The sequence below is a fragment of the Balaenoptera ricei genome, chromosome 7 (assembly GCF_028023285.1).
Source record: "Balaenoptera ricei isolate mBalRic1 chromosome 7, mBalRic1.hap2, whole genome shotgun sequence".
NCBI lineage: Eukaryota > Metazoa > Chordata > Mammalia > Artiodactyla > Balaenopteridae > Balaenoptera > Balaenoptera ricei.
In genome coordinates, this window is record NC_082645.1 from 98,068,038 (window position 1) to 98,092,179 (window position 24,142).

The 24,142-nt window shown below is 36.3% G+C and overlaps 1 protein-coding gene across 9 annotated transcripts in view; it reads right to left on the bottom strand.

The window, feature by feature from the left end:
* Positions 1–21,843, bottom strand: part of IKZF2 (IKAROS family zinc finger 2) — a 173,841-nt gene extending 151,998 nt beyond the window's left edge. For 4 of the 9 annotated variants that reach the window (XM_059928631.1, XM_059928628.1, XM_059928629.1 and 1 more), the window contains exons 1-4: positions 20,902–21,079; positions 19,644–19,747; positions 18,100–18,148; positions 17,182–17,286 (exon numbers count right to left, since the gene is read on the bottom strand). In XM_059928631.1, the coding sequence (XP_059784614.1) occupies positions 17,182–17,286; positions 18,100–18,133 (139 nt within the window). In that variant the 5' untranslated portion in view covers positions 18,134–18,148; positions 19,644–19,747; positions 20,902–21,079. Of the gene's footprint in view, positions 1–4,659; positions 4,709–17,181; positions 17,287–18,099; positions 18,149–19,643; positions 19,748–20,044; positions 20,085–20,901; positions 21,080–21,574 lie in introns of those variants that run through there. The other 5 variants (XM_059928624.1, XM_059928626.1, XM_059928627.1 and 2 more) reach the window with 5 other exon arrangements.
* Positions 21,844–24,142: the final 2,299 nt, after the last annotated feature.

Sequence of the window (24,142 nt, forward strand, 5' to 3'; positions counted from 1 at the left end):
ACGCACTGCAACTACTGAAGCCCTAGAGCCTGTGCTCCACAACAAGCGAAGCCACTGCAATGAGAAGCCCACGCACTGCAACGAAGAGTAGCCCCATCTCACCGCAACTGGAGAACGCCCACGCGCAGCAGCGAAGTCCCAACGCAGCCAAAAATAATAAATTAAAAAAAAAATTTTTTTTAAAGATATATTTTCGAAGTGGAGCCAACTGTTTCTGATGGACTAGATGTAGAGTTTGAGGAAAGAACCAGTACCAGATACAGATTGGAAAGTCAAAGCATCGCAGTATCTAAAAAAAAAAAACTGAGAAAGAGACAATGACCTGCAGATGGAAACATAAGGGCTGCTAATAGATGTAGGTGAATACCAGATGTTTTCTGTTCACTGAGTAATTGGCAGCCACTGATTATGACACTTCTAATGAAGCCACTCCCTCTCTGTTTCTTTCTCTCAGACAGGGGCAGTACATTTTTCTCACTTTTCTATCAAAAGCTTCTAGCTTTCTGATTGCAACTAACTGGACCATTTCCTTTATCTCAATAGTCAGTAACCTAGAAAATCAAAACACATGGTAAAAATAGAAACTTGGAAATAAATACTAATTACCAAGCCCAGGGTCTCTCACGGGCAGCAAAGAAGTAAAACACCAAATTCAATGCATGAGTGCACTTTAAAGCAAAAAAAACCCAAAAAAGGCTTTATTATAAAGTGGTAAATACAACTTAATAGGCCTTAATCACCAGAGGTGTGCCCATCCAGATACATGATTCTGAAAATATATCAGTATCCAAAATGTATCCAAGAACTCCACATTTGAAAAGCAAGCATTTGGGGGAGTGCTGAAGTTCCCCACCATCCTGAAGAGCCACCCAAGTAGGTAACAATGCACTTTAATTGATTAAAAACAACTTGCTAGCAGCAGAAGTATTTTACAGTAATTCAACTCCAACCGCTCACACAATAAAGAAAAAGATGGCAAACAGAAAATTACAGATTGATTACCACAAAGGGTTCTTTTCAGCATAAAAATGCAGATGACCTGTTATCATTAAATTGCTACTATAGAGATACAAGCACTTTCAGTTCAGTTAGGATTAAGTACATTGCTTTCCAATATATGCCAGTTAAATATTATAGGCTTAATTTACAGAACCTATACCAAGCAAACTACATTTCATGAACTTCCAAATAACATACAATTTTGTTGTACCAATAAAGAAAGGAAAAAGAAAAGAAAAAGAAAAACCAAAGGTAGAGAAGCAATAAAATGATTAGTTCTTAAGAAGATGTTACAATGTAAACAATGAGAAGACTTGGCATTCTCCAAGCTATTAAATACACGGCCTGATTTTTTGTAGCTATAGGCATGATTACAAATGTCTGTAAAACTAGGTAACGATTGGTTGCTCTTTTAAAATTGCTCAGACACATTTAATCAATTATTTCAAGAGAGGATTCAGATAAAAACTGGAAAAAAAAATTTTCCTAAAGGTTGGGTATCTGATCCTAGGTACTGTTGTAACAATTATGTCATGGACAAAGGTGATAAGTATCACGATTGCTCTAAGAAAATTAAGGTCTGGCCTCACAATCTAGCATAAGCAGAAATGTGTACAGTTTCAAGGAAGAGGCATTTGATTCATGGGTTTTCAAATGATCATTGGGATTTAGCTACTGGGTAAGAGTTCACTAAAAACAGCAGCAGTATTACTCCCATTGTCATGTGTGTCTACTAAATGGCTAGGTTATGATTTGAGAGATCTTGGATCATGGAAATTAGAAACCTTCATTAGACAAAATAATAATAATAACTTTATTTTTTTATTGAAGTATAGTTGATTTACAATGTTGTGTTAATTTCTACTGTACAGCAAAGTGATTCAGATATATGTGTGTATATATACATATGTATATCAACACACACGTACACATTCTTTCCAAAATTCTTTTCCATTATGGCTTATCACAGGATATTGAATAATAATAACTTTAAAACTATAAACTTTCTCAACAATCTCTCTTACTTCATACTTCTTCTTAACAACAAATAACCAAAATGTATGGGGGGGAATTTATATGTATATAAAGATTCTCTACAGATCTTTTAGAATCTTTATAAAATCTATCTCTGTACTGTAGAGCAACATTGGCCTAAAAAGATGCATTTTATGAAGTCATGTGAGGCCTCTAAGAACCTGAAGCTTTTAGTCTAACACAGTATTTTGCTTGAATGAGTGTTGCTAAGAGAGTTCAAGAGCCTAAGCTAGTGTTAACTTTAGACCATTTATTTTAAAACTGCCTTGTGGGTAAAAAGACTAGCTGGGTGATGTACCCTTAGGACACACAGTGCTGAAGTGACCAAACCTGCGGGGTTAATCTGACTAATAACTTATAGAAATAACTGAGTTACATCTCTAAGGTGTCTAGCCAAATAAGCGATTCATATTAACTCATAATGTAGTTAAAAATTAATAGGCAGCCTTCTTGATTGAGAGACATACGTGTAAGGCAACATGCTAGCTAACTTCTGTGGAAAAGAGAAACTAATATTTCTTGAAATGTGTTAGGCACTGTGATAGAAGCTTTACTGAAGTGTTTTATTAATCCTCACAACAACCCCGAGAGACAAGTACTAACTTTGCCTCCTTTGACAAAGGAGGAATTGGAGATTAACACATAGCACAGCCCAAGTCATAAACCCAAGTCTGATCAGCACTGAAGTCAGGCTCTGACGGCTACCCTCAGGCTGTAGAGATTATAGTCATTTTCCCTGCGCTCAAGGAGATTCCAGTCTTACAGGGGCGATAAGATGTACACAAGCAATGGAGTAATGGTAAAACAAGATAGGAAGTGATAAAGGCTTCCTAGTTTTTAGAGAGGAAACTATTCCTGGATAAAAAGGATCATTTGGTTTTAAGGACTGATTGCACACTGACACTATGCTCATAGTAACCCAGACCCAGGAAAAGTTACACTTCAGACATGAAAAGCAAAATGGGTGACTTTAAATGATCTCATTGGGATTTACAAAGATTTCTGCATCTTTTAACCAAATAACCTATGAGTAGTCTGTTTATTATGTACTCTGCTATAAAATCTTTTTAAAAGAATATCCACTTTTCTTCTTGATTGTTCACAGAGGAAAAAAATGGACATTACTGGGGACTGATATATAGTTCTGAGAATTCCAGATATGCAACAGAGAGATGGGTAATGATGTAGGACACACAGCTCCACGAGTATGGAAATTCATGGAATTTCAGAACCATACTGGGAATTCACTCACCAACATATCTAGTAAATAAGCAAACAAGACCCCTCTCTGGGCCAGGTCAGGAGGGAGGCACACTGTGCAGTCAAATCCTGCCACCAAACACGTCTTCTGAGCTGCCATCTTCAAATGAAGTGCATTCCTACCGCATAATTACCATTTCAATTACATCCCTCACAAACAGAGCAGGTTTATTTGTGATTCGCATTAATTAGGTAATTTTAGTTTCATTTCTTTAGTAATTGATTTGAATACAACAGAATTAATAATTGCTTCATATCTGCGCACACATTTCTTTTCAAACAAGGACGATCTGACAGCACTCAGACACATGAAGAGCAAAAATATCCACTCAGTGATGCATATATCTTGAGTTTTATCAGCAATGCTTTGGACTACTTTTTTTAATTGTTGTTGATTAAAAGCAGACTAAAAGCATATCCTTTCTAGAAGACTAGTTGATACAACATGTATGTGGGATCTTTTTCTTGGTTATTTGATTCAAGTTTTTTCTCATACTCTTTTTATCTAACAATAAAATAATAGCTACCATTCTGGTTAACTTACTCCATGCCAGTCACCATTCTGGAGCCTTTACATATATTATTTCTAATGCTTGCCACTCCTCTGACAAAGCAGATTATTAATATCCCTGTTTTACAAACTGAGATTCTAAGAGATGAAATATCTGTCTAGAGGTCTCACATTTGATATATATCAGGGCTCACTTTTTTTTACCACACAGGGAGGGGAAGAGGAAAATTCATTCAGTTCTGTATTTTTTAAAAATATATGTTTATTATTTTCTAGTAACAAATAAAAGGCTTAAGTAATGCCAGGAAGAATAGATTCCTCTGAGACTGCTTAAATAAATATTAAGATCAAGTTTTAATGAGCACATTGTATGTTAGATGTGAAAGCATTTCAAATAGTCTAAAATATTTTACAAATAAAATATATGACTTTTAATAGGCTTAAAAACTGTTTTTTCTTAAGCCAGTTAAACATATACCCTGATCTTGTTTTTATTATTTATGGGCTTAGCAAACCTTCCCTTCAACAATAATACATGTGTAAACTTCATCTCACGTCTGATAAATTTTTACTGCAGTATTATCACAAGGTTAATTTTAGAAGAGTATTCCAGTAGGTAACAGCCAACCTGGGAATTCTAAATCTCTGACAGGGTATGATCTGAAGAAAGTCTTTTGAAACACTCAGTGCTTGTGTCTTAGATACTTCAGGAGGAAAATGGAAAAACAAGAGATCAGAGAACGAAAACTGGATGCAAAACCCCATCTCATCTGCTCAATATCAAGTTCCTTCTTCATTGCCGCCTCCCATGAGGGAAAAAAAAAAAAAAGAAAGAAAGCAGAGAAAGTTCTTACTGTTTCTGGCAGGCTTATGGTCTCCCTAACTCCCCAACGGCCTTTCCCACTGAAATGAAGTAAAAAGGCAATTGAGGGACAAGACCAAAGTTGACTGCATCTGTTATAATTTAGGAACACAACCAATTAGGATACCTCTCAGACACAGCACATATTTCAGTCACTTTTGCAAAAGATAAAAGCAATAGATGAGTCCAAGATGGCCATCAGTAACACCACTGGGTTATGACATCAAACAATCTATTTTAGGTACTACCGACTTCTACTGCTTCAATCTTCCAATCTTTCTAGGCTGAAACCCTTAGGACTCCAGTTCTTCTAACCAGTCAACCCCCATCTTTCACTCCCTGGTTTTCAGATATCTGAAAAAGTACACTTCTTTCTATTGACTATCAATATTTATAATTTATCTTCTACCAGAAACCACTTTAATCTTATGGCCACATTCTTCATCACTCAAGCAGGAGGTAACTTCTTTAATTAACTTATAAATTCAGATATTTATTTATGCTTTCTGAAAGAAGAAAAAAGGAAGGGAAAGATCCTATTTTTCATTTGCCTATTCCTCTCTCCAGTAGATCTGCTAACTCAAGTGGGTTCTGTGGCTTATCCCTCACTTCTGGATTTGCCATTTGTGTTCTCTCTTCTTGAGCTAGCTCTCTTCTCTGTTCTCTATACTCCATACCTCTACTCTTTCCTTTCAATGAGAAACATTCAATGGAATTTTAAATTGATGAACATGAAAAAGAGACTAAGGGTCTTTTAAAAAAGTAAACTTTATTATCATATACAAGGTAGAACGGAAAACCTAAGGATAAGTTTTAACTTATTCTACTCAGATTTCTTTCAGCATCGTAATGCTACATGTCTCCTTACCATTGCCAGAAGTACACTTATATGAACATTATTTACTTTACAGCATCTCATGCTATAAATCAATATCACTCAAAAAAATTTCCAGAGTATGTAAATTTATTTGGAAATTCCACTGTATTACAGCCATTAAGAAAATACCTTATATTCAGAATAAATTTAAAATAATATTCAATGAGTCTGTTGACAGCATTTGTATACGAGAATACCCCTAACTTCAGTATTTATCATCAACGGCAGTAGTCCAATTTCATGAGTCTACTATATCACTGAAATTTCAAGGTTAGACCTTTCTTGAGATATCATTGTCTCTCTTACAAAATAGCTCCGTGCTCTGAGAAGATGGTTGACTGAATTCGTTTTTTTTTTTAATTATACAAGTAAAAGATCTTTTATAAAAGATCCAAATAATGCAGAACTATTTAGAATAAATGATAAAACACCCTATTTACCTTCACATAAGCCAAAGTGAACACTACCAATAGTCTGGTCTTTCCTTCCTTCTTTCCTTCCTTATTCTTTGCTTTCACTCACACACACACACACACACACTTTTAAAACATAAATGGCACTCTCTTGCACATACAGTTGTATGAAAGCAATTGTTTAGTTAACTATAATTTCTCTGATTTGCTTAAAAAATAACAGATCTTTAAATTTGTTACCAGTTATTGTACTCAAACTTTGGGACCAACTAAAACTACTCAAATTCATCAAAAGATAGCCTTATTGTTAGCACAATATATGTAAAAATAGTTTATTTTAAATTATGTTTTCTTGGGGAGCAGGAGTGTTTCTTTTTGTTAAAACTGAATCCAAAAACTGTAATTAGGTCATTAATTTGTCATAGTTCAGACAGATGGCAGTGTGTAATTCATATTTTGAGTAAAAAACAGCAGACTTACAGAAAAATATCTCATATTTCTTTTTCTAGTTCTCAATTATGTTCAAACAAAATCTATTACCACTTTCAAATATTTTGCAACATTCAGCAATATAATAGAATTTGTTTTATATTTCAAAATACTATGTTAGAATCAGTGTTTTTAAAGTACTTATAATTTTAAAACAGTGTCTAAAAATGATAAGTACTACTCACCTATTTTCAATACCTAAAAATTCTTAAACAGCCCAATTTCCAAGCTCTAAGTGATATATGAATAATCTAAGCAATCATTTCTAGTAAAAATAAATGAACCTACTTCAATCAGGAGTTAAATGTAAATCTTCAGCTCGAAAAGGTATACAAATGCTACTTTTCTATCAAGAAGGTAACAAATGTAATGAAAATAATGCAATCTACCTCAGACCATCTGGATAATAAAGTTACTGACATAAATCTGATTAAAAGGCTTGAAAGACATGTCTTACAAAAGAAATATATTTCCATACGTAAATACTACTTGCTAAAATGTTTGTTTTGAACAACAAATACAAAACAACAAGGTTCTTCATGAAAATGACATAACAGGAAATGTTTTATATAGTTGCAGAAGGAATAATTCCTCTTTAGAACTCAGCCAGAAATTCTTAGTTAATTCAACAGAAACAGAGCAATGTAGCTTCCCAGCACTTCAAAATATGGCCAAGCCCTGCATACTGATGTCTTAGTAAGTAGCAGGTAAAGTTGACACCGTCAGGTGTAAGGAGAGCTACAGCTTCCATGATAATAAGAGAGCAATGACAAAAATGTCAAAGGTGTAGACACCAGAATGTTAATTTATTAGAACGTGACTTTACACTGATTAATTATATGCTCCTCAAAATATCTGGAGAGCATAAGAAAAGTTAATTGAAGCATTCCACTTTGTACATGCAGTTTTAAACAAGTGATAGAAAAACTGATTTTAAAATTATATGTGGCGTGAAATCTGTAAACACTAAATGTGTCATATAAAGATATTAGTAATGAAGACAATGATGATGACTATAACATATTCACTGAAACATTTACACTAACTTGAATTCCACTGACTATGTTAGTATGGAATCAGAAAACTGAAGAGACGTTTAGAATCTTGAAGATCATCTGTTTGGGGCTGATCTGAAGATTACAAAATCCTTTTGAGACTGAGACATGGTTGAAATAAATACATACCCTAACAAAGAAAATCACAAGTAAAATGGGATTTCAGAATTATTTCAACATCTAAGAAATCAACTTTCCAATTTTCCTCAAATAGATCAGAAACACATTATTTAAATACACATATGCAATATGTGAATCATAAGCAGTTCCTTAATTCAATAAATAATTACTGGGCTCCTACAATGACCCAGTATGGTACTGTATACTGGGAATGAAGAAATATTCTGTAACATCTTACGGAAAAACCCGAACTTTTTGGCCAACCCAATAGATAAGGCATAGCCATTTTCTTCAAAGATTCACATCTGGAAAATCTCTAATTAATTTCTTTATAATCAACATGTGGCCCCAAAATAAAGCTGTGTGCTTTGAAAAAATATTCTTAAATTCACACTCAGTAATTAAGATAGCCTTCCCTATTAACTAACCTAAAATACTATACTTTTCTATAAAATCTCATTTGCTGTGGCCGGACTACTTCAGAGATTTCATGAAACTAGTGTGATGTTTATTCCTCCTGACCTATTAATTAGAAGCTCTCCTAGATCCCCAGCTAACGTAAGGTGCCTTTCTCAGGTGGCAGTGCTATTTTCCATCTTCATCTAAAATAGATACTAAGACCTCTTAAACTGCTGGCCACATCACCCATCAACATTTCTGTGAATGGAAGTTTGAATTTATGGTAATAGTAGTTGGGGTGTCCTTTATAGGTATTATAAGATAGCTTTCATAGAGTTAGGCTATAAAATCAACATTTAACAAATCTAAGCAGAAATGTAAAATTACATTAAAGAAAATGAACGGATCCTAGGCTGACAAGAATTGGTTATAACCTGATTACATGTATAAGTTAAAAACTGAATCTGCGGGATTTAGCCAAGGAAGCCAAGAAAAAAAAATGACTCTCAGAAGTATTTTGGCTGAGGCTATATCTAGGGAATCTAAATTCATGTCCATTCAGGGAAGAAGGAATTGGACAAAAGACTTCAACCATACTGATGCAAATGGCACTGCTATTTCTATTGTGATGCTGAACATATTAGGGTCTCTTAGTCTGATGCCATTAAACATTTGAATTATGTAACTAACTCCCTTTGTTTGGATTCCTTGCTAACCAAACGACCTTTGTTGCTTTACCCATATAGGTCAGTACACACACAAAAAAAGATCTGGTCAAGCCAGCTGAGGTGATCCAGATCCTATGTTAGTTGGTTCAGGTTTTGTTTGTTTGTTTTATTTTTAATGAAAGTACAGACATAAATTGGTATTCCAATTTTAAACATCAATTTTGTAAACTTGTTTAATGCGAGTCAACCTTGAGATACGGGACCACTCTATGCATGCTGCCAATCAAGTTTCGGAACTTACAAGGCTGAGAACAAAATCCTACATTCTAAAAAATTTCTTGGAGAAATGTTCTCCTGTGGGAACTTATTTTAGAAGCTGGCTGTATTTTTGTCTCTGTTTCATTGTGTGTCTTCAAATTTATACACTTTTGAAGAATTCTCAGAGGTAAAAGGTGAGAAGCAGTTCATTTCTCTACAATGGATATAAACTATGGTGAGCACAACACACTTATTTGCTTCTAAATGCAATGGGATTATTAATATCTCAAATAAAATATGAATTCACTTGGACCTTGAAAGATAACATCCATTCCAAAAACAAGCCCTAACACATTTTTTGTGCCCCAGCATCAGCAGTGCATCACACAAAGAAAATGCTTAATAAATGTTTGCTGGATCAGTGATTAAAAGATAAAAATATCTCCACAGCAAGTTCTGAATCTCCACATACAGGAAATCTCAGATGAAGTTATTTTCATCATTAACATTCATTTGAAATTTCATGGTGTCTTGGGTAATCAGGGCTTAATTTCTAAGATAGAGTTCTATAATATATGTTTTGAGGAAATAGATTAAGATGTTTTCTATACCACACTTTTCCCCTTACATTATTTTATCCCAAGGGGCACAATATTATAAACTTAAAAAAAAATTATGTACCAAATAATTTCCAAATGATATATATCATGTTGTATATTTATCTCAAAGTTTTCAAAAAGGCTCTGCATAAAATCATTAAATTCTTTGGCTATTAATGTAGCAGGACTGGCTAGTACTTAGTTAACAAATGATTCCTCATATGTTTTAAGCTATGTATTTATAGATGAGAAATAGGTTACAGAATAAAGACAAATCATTACAGTAGAGGCCTTGGAGTGTATGGCATATGATTTTTTTAAAATATGTAACCATCAAAATTTTAAGGAGAGGGCTAGCATGTTTTGTTTAAAAATCAGTGAGTCAATCACATCAACTAATCCAACTTCTGAGACTAGCATAAAAGGACTCCATTAAGCAAAAAGAGCTCATTAAACCTGTGATCGTACATTTCCATATAGAATTTTGATTCAATGGGGGCAGTTGGGGAAATATGGTCACTGATCAAATGCTGAGAATTACTTAGGGAAGAATTTTTTAAAGAAATACTAAACTATTGTTAAAGTAATACAGGAGGGAAAGTAACAAAACCACAAGCTACATATTAGATATCACTAATTAGGAAAATTCACACTTAGTTTAAACTATCCTCCTGCCTGATTACTAGCCTCTCCCAAATTCCACAGGTGCTTCAAACTCTCTGTATACAGAATTAAACTAAACTAAATCTTTTCCTGGAAACCTGCTCCAGGATTTCCTATCTTCCCTGATGGAACCTATTGCCTCTATCCAATAATCTAGATATCATCATCATGAACTTTCTCCTCTCCTTAACCCTACTATCCAAGTCCTGTCCACTTTAAGCTATTATATCCCAAATCCTTCTCTTCCTTATTATCTTCACTACCACTAGCTCTCATGACTTTTCACTCTGTCGTTGCAACAGCCTGTTAAAGAACCCCCTGCCCCTAGAGTGTTCCCTGGCCACAATCATTTTACTCCTATTGTAGCTGGTATGATCCATGTCAATAAAAAAAACTGAAGTAATCTTCTTTGTTAAAACCCTGTGCTCCCTTGAAAATGAAATCCAAGTTTCCTCTTATAAAAGATATTCCATTATCTTGCCCTGGTTAATTCTCCAGAGTCATCTCTGGCTTCAAATTCCAAGACTCCAACTTTGCACTCCAGAAATACCAATCTGTTTGTATTTCCCAGAACATATCATATTCTTTCTCAGCTCCCGCTGTGGCTTTGTTTGGTGAACAAGCCTTCTGCTTCTCTCCTAAATCCTATTCATTTAATAAGTCTCAGCTTAAGCATCATCTCCCTCCAGGAAGTCTTCTCAAACTAGTACCACCCCTCACTCCCCATAATAATAACACTGAGCTTATCATAGTATAATGCCCTGTTCGGATGTCTCTTTCAAACCAGAGCACGAGCTACAGGAGGACAAAAATAGTGTACTATTCACCTTTGGATTCACCTTACTGTGCCTGACACATAAAAGATAGCCTACAAATATTTGTTGAATTAATCAACTAGAACGATATAGCAACATGTCAAATGCTTGTAAGTGATAATTTTATTTTAAGTTTACTTCAAATTTAAAACACCTAAACTATTACACCCAAAATGCACAATTAGCAACAATCAGGCGTACAACTTGATTAGGTATCATCAAATGAGAAGTGATGGTACTACCAGAAGCAACAAATACGGTGAAATTTTAGATACAGATTTTCAAAGAAAGAATTGATTCTAGATATGGCTAGGTTACTCTACTAAGAGGACTTTTTCCATTCTTAAAGACCAGTGTCTTTAGAGCACCAATGATAAGCAATGATTTTCTTTACATGTAACCAAAAATATAAAATTTATCTCAGGGACACTGAAACCCAATAAAAAGAATCTCTGGCACACAGACAAACTCTACTTCTTTCTTAACCAAAATCTTCACAGATGCTTTAAATAATAGAGGGGTTTTTCCTTTCATTTTTACCCTAAATTATTAGAAATGCCTATCTCCATTCCATGGACCTACGTAGTAAAATGGAAAGAGCAAAAGATCTGGATTTCAAACAGATATTGATTTGAAAAAAAAAAAAAAACTTTCTTATGAATCATGGTTTGGTGCGAAAGAAACTTGCCCACTCTGAGTGATAGCAGCAGTGATTATTTATTGGATCTTAGCATGTGTCAGGAACTGTGCTAAGTATTTTGCATAATATTGCCTCATTTAAACCTCACAACAGGGACTTCCCTGGTGGTCCAGTGGTTAAGACTCTGCACTTCCACTGCAGGGGGCATGGGTTCGATCCCTGGTCTGGGAACTAACATCCCACGTGTCACGCAGCGCAGTGAAAAAGAAGAAAAATAAAGATAAAAAAATAAACCTCACAACAGTCCACTGACTTAGGTATTGCTTTTCCCAATTCTACAGATAAGAAAACTGGAGCTCAGAGATGTTAAGTTACATGACTAAGACCATACAGCAAGCTAGTGGCAAAGCAAGAATTCTAACACAGGCCTGTATAACTCCAAAGCCCATATTTCTAACCACCTGCAATCTACTGCTTCTGAGCCTCGGTTTTCTGTATTATAAACAGAGTAACCTCACAGAGCTGTTGTGGAGACTAAGTGAAATAATATGGATCACTTAGTATAGTGCTGGGTATATCACTTAGTATAGTGCCTATATATATTCAATAAATTATGCCCCCCTTCTTTCTCTCACTCCAGTTGTGATTACACATTTATAATAAGAGAAAATAGTTCCTAAATACTCTTTACCTATTTCAGCAGAGATATCCTAAGTCTTGATTAATTCACAAAAGGAAAATACTAACAGGTCAATAAATATATATTATATAAACAGATATAAAGGAAAAAAGCAAAGAAAAACAACATAGTCTACCTCATCTTAGGACTGTGACCCTGCTATTGATCTTTCAGAACATCATAAAATCAAAATGTATCGATATTCAAAGTTAGGAGAGAAGAGGATGGGACCCAGGGATCTCAATTCCTTACGGCTTGAAGGAAGACTCCCAAAAGAACCTAACCAATCACATTACACTGTTTTTAATGTATTTCCAGTGGGGAAGACAAATTTGGACAAAGATAGAGGCAATATAAACAACACCTCTACAGTAAGCTGTTTTGTTTCTCCAAGACAGACATTTATTCTTACTTCAAAGCAGACTTAAAAAGTGGGGGGAGTGGGGGGGTGGGAGTGGAATGAGCAGCAAAGAAAAAAATACAGAAATTTTGCTGTTAATTCCCTGCTCATATGTACTTCCTTTAGTTCCTATTTTTTTTCCTTTTGGTACATGGCCATGACACTTACCACTGATAGGTGTAAAGAAATCAAGTCAAACTTATTTTTTTAATTTCCTAACAAGTAAAAACTAAATGTAAGGTATGTTGGGTATATATACAAAACTAAGTACTACAACTGAAAACAGAGCGAGCTTTTACATCAAGTCCATCTGGTGTTATATTAGGGTGTGTCCTATGGAAATCCAGCCAAGGGTGACTGCCAAACTAAGCTACAGAAGACAACTCAGAAAGCTGGTGAGTCCCAAAACATAAGCTATATTTTAAAAAGTGCATTAGAGCATCTGCTTAACAAGATTATCTGTTATCATTCCACCCTCATAATAACCCTATTCTACTTCTGTAATACTGTTTTTGTCACTAAAACATGGGTCAGTACTGGACATGGTGGGCACCCTGAGATAATGACATTTTCAAGAGTTATCAATAAAGTGATCTAACCCACAAGGTAATATCAGTTTTATATCCCAATCCTGACAACTTTATCCTTCTGCTAAGGGACCTAAGAGGCCAACTGGTTTCTTCAAGCCTCCACTTCCTCACAAGAAAAATAGAAATCATACTATACTTATGCTTCACTAGGTTCTAAAAATGGAAACTAGCTAAGAAAAAAAATGAATGTGAAGCACTCTAAAAAGAATAAACTAGATTCCCTGACCTGATTATTGGTCAGAGTCTTGTAAAACTAGAGTTACTACTTCTTCCAATTCCATACATGCCACCTGGCCATCAAACTGACTGATAAATGGTATTGACTGCAAAGTTGATCCATGTGAAGGAAGTAATAGAAACAAAATTTATGTCACAATGTATTTTCACACCATTAGCTCTCTCCAAAGAAAATTTACTTATTAGCATTATAAAAGTAAATGATGATGAGAAAAATAAAATTAATGACAATTTTTTGAACCTTAAAAATCTTTCAAAATACTCAGCAGCAGGTATAGCACAGTTTGAAACCGATACTGAAGCAACTATACAAGAATTGGAAATGAGCTAACCCAGAAACATAAGGAATCACAAAGTAAGTCTCATCTGATGGGCCGAAATACAATATGGATTATTTTTGTATTGTTCTGTCTGCGTTGTCTGTCTCAGATTCTTAACTTCCAGATTCTATTTTTAAAATCACTTAACACTGTGTATTTCCAGTAGCCATCAAGGCATATACTGTCATCCCTGACACCGAAGATTGTCAGCAGACTCAGTGTGTACACTAATGATCTTGGGCAACAATGCCCATCTTCTTATCAAAGAGATCCTTATTCTAGAAGAAAAAGTCTAAGTTTCTCTAAGGAAATCCACTCGAAAATATAGGATGTAGTCATTACAAAATGTTAAGTTCACTAATACCTCTTATTTCTTTTTAATCTTACATGCTGAATTTTAAAACCAAAGACTGTCAGGCACTGTAACATTTTTAGTTCTCTCCCAAGTCACTGATGCTCTCTTCTAGCACTGTCAAATAATGATAGCTGCTGTCATTATTTTTTATACAATAGCTGGCAGCAAGTTGTACAGATACCCTTCATCTTAGAATAGTCATAGAATAACCTAAACAAATGACTATGACCTTAGAATAAAACTGACCACTTTCCTAAAGCCAAAATAAGTGGGCTATCACATGGTAGTGTTACTTCACTGCTAGAACGTCAGTTATTTCATAAAATCAAAGGCTTTATTCCTTTTATTTTTTTTCTAAACTGTTTTAAGATAACTTTTTACCTCTTACACACATACTCTTGTCCTCCTTGCTGCTATGGAACCTATCTTATTCTATCATAAAGGTTTTCACATTTACTTTCAGCTCTAATACTTTCAACCAAAACTGCAATTCTGTTTTTGGAAGTCACAGCCCTTCAGAAAGATTATTTGAAGATATTAAAAAATGCGGAAAATAAATAAGTTCTTTTTATATAATAAAGTCAGCAATGCATATAAAAGGATTTAGGAAAACCAGTAATCTCAGACACAAGTGATTTGACAAGTCACACACGCACAAAAAATTATTCCAAGTCATAGAAAAACATCTGAGTGACCGATTGTAGGTCTCTTATTCTAATTAACAGACAAGAGTCCCTCTCTAGCACTATTTGCTTTGGCAATCTAAAATGCTGATATTCTCCTAGATCTAACAGAGAGGAAAAATGGGTATCTTCTCCATCTAACACCTAAGTGGGTAACCTAGATACTGTAAATAGAGGCTACGTAAAGGATGCAACAGACAGCTCTGAAGTGAGAGCCAAAATATTTAACCTGCAACTCTTTGGAAAAGAACGTGAAAACACATGCAGCTTAGCTAAAAACTATACTAACATGGAATTGCCACAGGCTAGTAAGTTAAAAAAAAAGAAACAAGAACAAAACCTCTTTACCAAACATAATTTTACTGCTGTTGGGTGAGAAAAACTCAAATATCAAAAGCACAGTTCTTATTTGTCCAAACTGATCATGCCCATACTCTGCAAAGTTTACTTAAAATAAATGAGTGAACTGCCTTTTAGAAAGGACTACTTGCAAAACCAAAATCAAATTCACAAATAAAGGAGCTAATTAACCAATTAACAAGTATTTTCCAGCTGATATTCTAGCAGTAGCTGGGGGATGACAGTCAAAGTCTGATTACCCACTATTACGTACCCCTTATATTCAATGTTTCTAAAGACAATAGCTAAATATTAAACTAGCAGAAATTGCATATCAATCTATCTTTACTCTTTAGGAAATTAAATGAAAATTATCTGAAAAATAAAAAATCTATCCTGCCAAGGACCTAGTAACATTAAATGTTAAAATGTAAAAATTGTACTCCCTACATTGCAATAGTAGTATAACTTTTATCAAATCAATAGCCAACTAGCAGAAAAAATAAATTAATGCTACAAGATCCATTACAAGAGATTAGCACTATAATTTAATATACATTGCATCACTAACTATTAATTTTCTTCCTACATGATAAAGGAATTTCAATGACTGCTTCTAGAATGAAATCTTCCTAGGAAGTGCTTCCCATTAATAAAAATAAAGAAAACTTTTAAATAAGTAAAGTAAGTTCACATAGTTCAGTCAAACTTTCAAGTCAGTAACTAGAACCACTTAAAGTTAATGAATTGCAAAATGTATTCAATAGTATTCTATATACTCTTGCTTATAATTCAAAAGTCTTAACTACTTATGAAGCTAGTAGCTTTACAATAACATCAAGTTTTGAAACTGTAAGAGGGAAGTGGAAAGAAAATTTGTTCTCTCAGGATAATCAGAATTAACATATTAAGAACATGCTCATAATTCACTTGATGATTCAGTTTCCTTTAGTTATTAAATCTTCATTTAAAAAGGAAAGAAAATGCTTTTCCTTCACGTGTCACCCAAATAGAAAGCTTTTAAATTAAATTATATTTACATGTAAATCAGATGGCCTTTCTGTATAAGAATATAACACATATCAAAAGTATAAACACACGATTTCAAATTAAGTTTAAGTAGGAGTAACAGAGCATTTGTACTTGATAACTTATGAAACATTATAATTAAGAGAAAATAAAACAAATTCTTAATAAAGTATTTTGTCTTGTCACTGACAGCATGTAAGTTGCTTTTCTATTACACAAAAACAGTGTTTACTATATCAATGAATGTCCCTTTATCAAAAACAGTAGCCAAAACTGTCTATTCCTGCAAGTTCAAAACATCCTTCCAAATTTTCTCAATTCTCTGGACAGTCTAAAACAAAATGCTTTCACTTTGTCAGAGAAATAGATGTAAATGAGTTCCACAAATTTTCAATTACATTTCACTTCCAATGCTCTGGACACGAAACTTTCACATGTTTAAAAAAAAAAAAAAGCAACTAACACTGCAATTCTACCACTGATGGATTAGCTTTATGCCAAGGTAATAGAAAATAATTTCTTTTTCTTTTTTTTACTTCGAAGAGTCCTTTGGAAATAACGTGTTTCCATATTTTTTTTACCTAGCAACAAAAACAAATCTAGTCATAAACCTGGCAAGACAAAAGAATAACCAGCAAAGCCTAACATTTCTTACCTGATACAGGTAAGCACCAGCTCCCAAATGCCACCTTGGGATAGTTCAGACTAGTAAGCAGGCTCATGTTTTACGATACCAAAATGAACAGGAATAAATCTGTGTTGTTCTTTCTTTAACAAAATCTAAAGCAGCAGCTACACCACAATGTGCGAGGACCCTACAGACCTAACAACTTCAAGTCTATCGCTAGAGAAATAGGAAAAAAAAAATCATAAAATGAAGACTTACTGCTTGTCATGTGACTTGGTGAGGCATGCTGTCCATTGGGTGTGCTTGAGGTGAGGTCAATTGCCATACTGGAGTGCTCCCTTTCAGGTGAAAGCTCATTGTCACCTGTTTTCACAAAATAAAATCTTTTGATCTCTGTTCATTGTCATCTAAAATCTAATTACCAACTTTGTAATCATATATGCAGGGGTATGCATATATGATTTTAATGAAATACATTTTTCCCTTAAAAAGAAACTATAAGGAAATGTTATTTAGAAATACATAATAAATGAACGAAATGACGAAAAGCAACAACCAGCCCCCAATAAAAAAATTACAAAATTTCATTATCACATTCATCTTAACTGTAAAATAATGGAGACTGGAGTAGTTGATTTCTAAAGTATCTTCTAGTTGAAAAAAATGTTTTCTTTTAACATCTAATTTAATCCTTAAGCACACAGTATTTTTAATGAGCATTTCCAAAATACTGGCTATCAGAGAGTTAGATGTTTGAAAGGAGAGTTTGCTAAAAAAAATTGTCAACTTGAGTGAGCTAATTCTCTTTCACATTATGTGTCTGAAAAATTAGGTTACAGAGTACTAAGTATTTAGTACATGCCATATTAGTAGACATATATGTAACCCGACCTATTCTAGACTTAAAGTAAATGAAAAAAATAAAGTCCTAAAGTGTTGATCTGCTAAGCTACTACTGATTTAAATAATATCCTTAATATAGCAGGTATATATCTATAGTTCCTTCTTCTTTCACTTCAGTGCTATTTTCTCAAACTCATTTACCAGGTGAAATTGTGAACAGATAGGAGGTAAGAGTTTACAGTTCTTGATAAAAACTTCCAATTCAGAAATTACAATACAGGTAACAAACATAATTTTATTAACAATAACAGATTAATGAAAATGAATACTTACACGTTATATAGCCATCAATAGCCTCTGTTTCCATAGTCAAAGTGCAGTGCTGCAATACAAAAGATTATACCCTTAACACAATGATTCCTTTCAGTATCTGCCATTAAATGCTTAACTTATTTGAAGCTCCAAGCAGTTAGCCCATGTTGCTGTTGCTGCAACCTGTGCCCAAGAAACATACTACAGTGTACTGTATGTGCTCATTTGCAAGTCACTGAACTCTTTCTGCAAATGATCTGATTCCTGCTGGAGATAGGATAGGAAAGATAAGTGTGCTATGAGATGGGCTGCAGCAAGAAAAGAATGACTCTTTTAATCAGAATTTACTCGGTTTAGAGAAAAAAAATAGGAAGGGGGTACACCTCCAAAGTGCCAGCTTTAACTGGGATTGAAGTATTTTACCATTCACTACTTCCTACAATCAAGGACTTCCCGAGTATACAGATAGCTCTATTCACAATTGTTGCAAGTTGGTTCATCATGTTCTAATGGGGGGGGGGGGGGGAGGACAAACAAACAGAAGAAATACAAAACAAAACAAAAAAACTTCGTGCCCAAGTATGTCTCGAAGGTTTCTGCAGCAGTTACCCAACTGCCAGGCTTGTATTGACATTTTAGCCAACCCCAAGTTCTGTGTAAGCACCTGTTCAATGTAACCTTAATTTCCTGCCAGACCATGGTTGGATACCATGCCGAGCCTACTTAATACACTCCAATTTTGAAAAATTCATACACTTTTTGAAGAGGGGAAGGGGATCACTTTTTCAAAGTTTGGGGGGAATTATTTTCGTGCACCAATGACACAAAACAAGAACTTAATTCTCAGAAACAAAAGTAAATTGTATGAGATGACACCCCCTAGCTTTGATTTCACATAATGAAAAGATCGATAAGCTAACTGTATTCTTTGAAGAAAAAAGTTTAAAGAATTGACATGTCCTGAGAAGATTTTTACTTTTTTTTTTTTTTTTCCTTTGGCCCTGGTCCTTTTTGCCTTTAGTTTCAAAACTCTCACTGCACCAGCAGCTAAATTATTCACAATGAGCCATTTCTGTATTGATCGCCAAGTATATTTAGCCCTGGCTCCTGGAATTTCTCCATTACTTACTGGAAAACAGGCAGCTTCACTTCTTGTCTCCAAAACCACTTCCCTTCTCCCTCCCCTCCCCTTCTGCACCACCACCCTCCCTACCGCCCCCCCAAAAAAACTTTTCTTTCTTCCTTTATGGAATAATCAGATCAAATTCCCAACTCAGTCACTACATAGCACTTAAATTTCAACCTGCTGTACTGTTATCAAATTCTTTCAAATTATGATTACATAAGGCTTTAGAGAAAGGCATCCGTAAAGTTTAAAGGGGAGCAATTTCTTCGGATATTTTACAAATGAGTTTATCTCTTTAAAAATGTACACATTTAACACACACATATTAAGAAAGAAACGTCAGGGAGAAGCGAAAGAAGTCTGCCCCATCAATGAAATGGTTATTAACCCTCAGAGAAGGAAAGAAAGAAAAGGAGAAAGAGAAACGAAATGTACATACAAAAGAAATTGTCCTTTGATTAAAAAAGATTCATCACCATTTCCAGCTCTGTCGGGAGATCTCAGCTTCTTCTAACCCCTCAAAGAGGAGGTGACAATGTCGGGCTGAAGATAAACGGAGAGAGAAAGAAAGAAGTTTTTTGTGTTTCCCCCTTCTCTTTCCCTCCCTTGCCCCTTCCAAGCCAAGCCCCCTGCAGAGTTCAAGGCAAGGAGGAAGGAAAAGCACTTTACAGGTGGGTCATTCCGAGCCCAAATCCAGCAAACAGATCGGCTGATAAACAAAACCAAGAAATGAGAGAGAAGGAACACCCCCCTTCTCCTTCTCCTCCTCCTTCTACCCCTCCCCCTCGTCCCTTTGGGATGGTCTAGTAGGAAAAGTCACTCAGGAATGGCACCACGTACTTTCAGGAAAGAGGAAAAAAAAGAGAGAGAGAGAGGTCAGTCAGTGCTACAGCAATGCGATTAACAAGAAGAGAAAAAACTTGATCCACCGGTTCCTTAAGAATCGACCAAAAGCTAAGACAAGAAAACTGAAAGAAAAGGCGGGGGGGGGGGGGGGGTGGAGGGGTGTTGAGAGGGGAGGGACAGTCAGGGAGAACCCAGCAAAGAACCTAGGCCAACTTCACAGGACTGCTTTTCGCCCTTGGCAAAAAAATGATAATAATAATAAATTAAATCTTAATTCCATCTCTTTTGCCCATACCAGAACCTGTCAAAGTGATTTAACGGCTGCATTTTTACATGTCATACCAGGTTGTTGTTGTTCAATTCCAACAGGATCTGGATATTACCTTCTATCTGGACAGCTGTAATTTATTCCAGGCTACCCAACCTTTCTTGGAATTCAAGTTAAAACAAAGCAAAACAAGTCCAAATCCATGACAGCTATAGAGATGAGAACTGATTAATCGATTAACATCCCAGAAACAGATTACAAGGAGGGGACGATAAATTAAGGCAGAAGACATCATCTTCAACCCGATTCCCTGAGCGTCCTTTACAGAAATCATTACCCTAATCATAACCACAATCCATCCCTCCCAGAGAAAAATATCTATAGTATTATTATTATTACTGGTTAATAGCAACAAGTCATTTGATCACATAACAGTGCAAAACGAGATACTATATAATTACACTTAACTTTGAAAACACTCCCCCCCTTTGCAAATCAGATACACATATTTATATATAACCTATGAATCAGAAGACAAAACAAGAGCTGTTCTTCACCACGCAAAAGGCAAGCGGAGATTTACCTCAGCAGTGCATGCAGTAAAATAATCCCATCACCCTTTTGTTTGTGTTTACTGTTAGTGTGTCCTCTCTCTTTCTTTCTTTCCTGTGCCTAACGTGTGTTTGTGCACTGCAGTTGGTGGTGGAAACTAAGGCAGTGGATCTGTAGCTAAGGGTAATCCTGTTTTTACTTCCTCCATCTTCAGCGAGGAGCAGGGTTAGCCCGGGACAGCTGGTCAAACCCCGAGAAACCGATCCGCCGGAGCCCGAGCACATCTCCCCCGCCGGCCGGGCTCGCGCAGACGCCCGCGGGCGGAGGGCGGGCTGGCGGCGGGCGGCGGGGCCCGGGGCGCGGGCGGCAGGACGTGCGCGCGCGCGCGCGCGTGTGCGGGCCCTGGGCTCCTGTGCGTGTGTGCGTGTGTGTATATGTGTGCGCGCGGGCTGGCGAGGGCGCGTGTGCGCGTGTCTGCGCGCTGCGCCGCTCGGCGCGCTCGGCAATCGATTACAGGACAAGTGCTGCCCCGGCGGCTCCGCGACGCGCGCCCTCCCTCGCGCCCACCCGCGCCGCCCCTGACCCGGTGCCCCCAGACGGCGGACCCCGCCCCCAAAGCGGGGGTGGGGGAGGACCAGGTAACCCGCTTCCGAGAGTGCTGCGGCAGCCCCCATCCACTCCCCGCGAGTCGTAGTAAATCTCACGTTTTCTGCCGGCTCGGAAGGAAGAATTGCAACGGCGAGGGGAGGTTCATTTCGGCCTCGAGAAGTTTTCTTTCAAACTGGGATTTGTGGTGAGGCCGGACGAAGGGAGCGGGACCGCGATCCAGGCGCGCGACGCGGAGCTTTGGGATCGGCGTCCTGGCCGGAGTCTGGGTGTGCGCGTGGACCCACCCACTCAGCTTCGCAATAAACTGTGCTTTGCGATTTCAGAAAACGGCCCCCGATAGACCAGGACACGAATCAGCAGAGAGGGGTCCTGGGGAATGGATTGAGAAGGAAAGTCAGGTCCGAAATGAAGCTCAACTATTACTATTTTGAAAGTGCTTTACAGTGCAAGTTTAAAATTAGAGTGTCTACTTGCTTTCTCTCCACTGGGCACGTGGCACATCCACCAAAGTCAAAGGAACGGGGGAGGGTCCAAAAAGTTATTAGGAGTAAAGTGTTGTCCATCAATATCATCAGTTAGTTATAGCACAGCTTTTGTATTTGGGAAGAACTTATGTGGATCGTCATGAGAAAAACAAATGCACGTTCTTTCTACAAACAGTCGCATTTAGCATCTTTCTTGACCACATTTGCAAAAAGAGGGAATAGAGACTTCTATAATTAAAGGGAAAAGGAAAATGAAAGGAGCTGAAAATACTGCACTGTGTAGTCTGGGTGGCTTAAGTTTGAAAACACATGAAATTATCAGGACTGCCAAACAGCATTTCTGAAAAACCATATCACAGATTGTGAAGAAAATCAATGCTGAAAGAGTAGGAACAGGCACTGTACTCCTACTCCTTTCAAGAATCCCAGAAATAGTTGCTGAGGTTTTTTTCTGCTGAGGAAAGAGAAATGATACGTTGACAATAAAATCATCACCTATATCTTAAGCATCACTCTGTATATCTGGGAAATTTTGGATAATGTCTTTAGATTTGGGGACTGGGAAGGAATTTATTCACACTAATAGACACTAAATCATGAACATCATATGACTTGTATAATCCTGTATTTAAATTTTATAATGAATTACTTTTTAAAGGTTTACTTCCTATGTTGGATTTATTAAACAACAGTTGTACCAATAGGCTTGTTTTTTAAATTATGGAAAATGATAGTTGGTGCCGTGCTGCAAACAAGATTAACCAACTTTCATTGGAGAGCAAATCATTTGGGCTCAGGCTAGCAACAACTTTATGACGATTTTAAGAACACCTGTGAGTTATACGTTGGTAAAGCAGGGGTTTTTTAACCTGTCAATTATCCAAATAAAAGTAATTTTCCTAAAGTCATATTTGGGAAAGACCAAACATAGAACTCCACAAATCATTCTAATCATCCCAATAGATAGCAAAGATTTTAATCTTAAATTACCATAGAAAATTGGAATGTTCATAATATATAATTTCCCAATATACAAAGGGTAACATAACTTCTCTAAATTGCCATAAATCCCCCCTAAAAACTAAGCCAAAGTGTTTAAGTATCTGCAAAGTTATGGAGGTTCTTAGAAAAGATGAATTAAAACATATTCAAAATTAAGATGAAGTATCTGGATAGTTTAAGCAATTTAATTCTTTAATAGAAGTGGATCCATTGTGAAGTCTTAAGGAATCATCCTCAAGTTCCCTAAAGCTAGCACAGTTGATACAGTCTTTGCCCCTGGCTGATTAGAGCTTAATTTAGCTCCCTTGAAAGCCTATCCTTTTCATGAGTTACTTTCATTGGCTCCCTAATCACCAAAGGTACACTCTCTCCCTCTAGTGGCTAAGTGTTCAGACACTTGACATTTGGTGGCCCTGTCTCCCCCAAAATGGGGGACTTGGGCAGGGAGCAATGGCACCCAGATTTTAGAATGGCAAAGATCTCATGACCACTTGTGAGAATTAGACCATTTGGGGAAACTTTTCCCTCTTCTTAACGTCCTATGTTCCTTTCTAATTTGCAGATCATGGTATATCCAATTTACCCCAAAGAAGTCAAGATTATGTTTACATACAAAGACTAGGGGTTCTATTTCATCCTCTGTGGTCAAATAATCCTGGCTCTGAAACTCACAATTCCACTTTTGGGAAGGAACCTTTGTATAAACTATAGAAATTCACTTTGCTAACAGTTTTTCTCAACAGTATTTTTATAGTGGTCAGAGCATATCTGTACTTGCAGCCTTTGCCATAACTGTCCACACTTTTATAGTTATACTATGCATAAAAAAATATATCCCCAGCAAGTGCAGTAGCATATCCTTTGGCTACTATATGCAGTTGGAGAGTTAAATTTTCACTTTGGGGGCCGGGTGAGGAGGCAGGGAGAAAACATACCCCACCCCCACCATTTGTCATATCACTGGTTCTTCCTCCCCCTTTCTGTCCCATCCTACGGAAACCGTTCCTTCCCAGCACCAACCCCTACCTTAGCACTTGCACATTTCCTTCATTATGCAGTGTGTAAATATGTTATTCATTTGTTGAGTTTTTAAAAGAAAATCTGTCTCCCTCACTAGAATGCCATCTTTTTTAAGGACAGAGATTATGTCTGCCCTGCTAACTGTTGTTTTCTCAG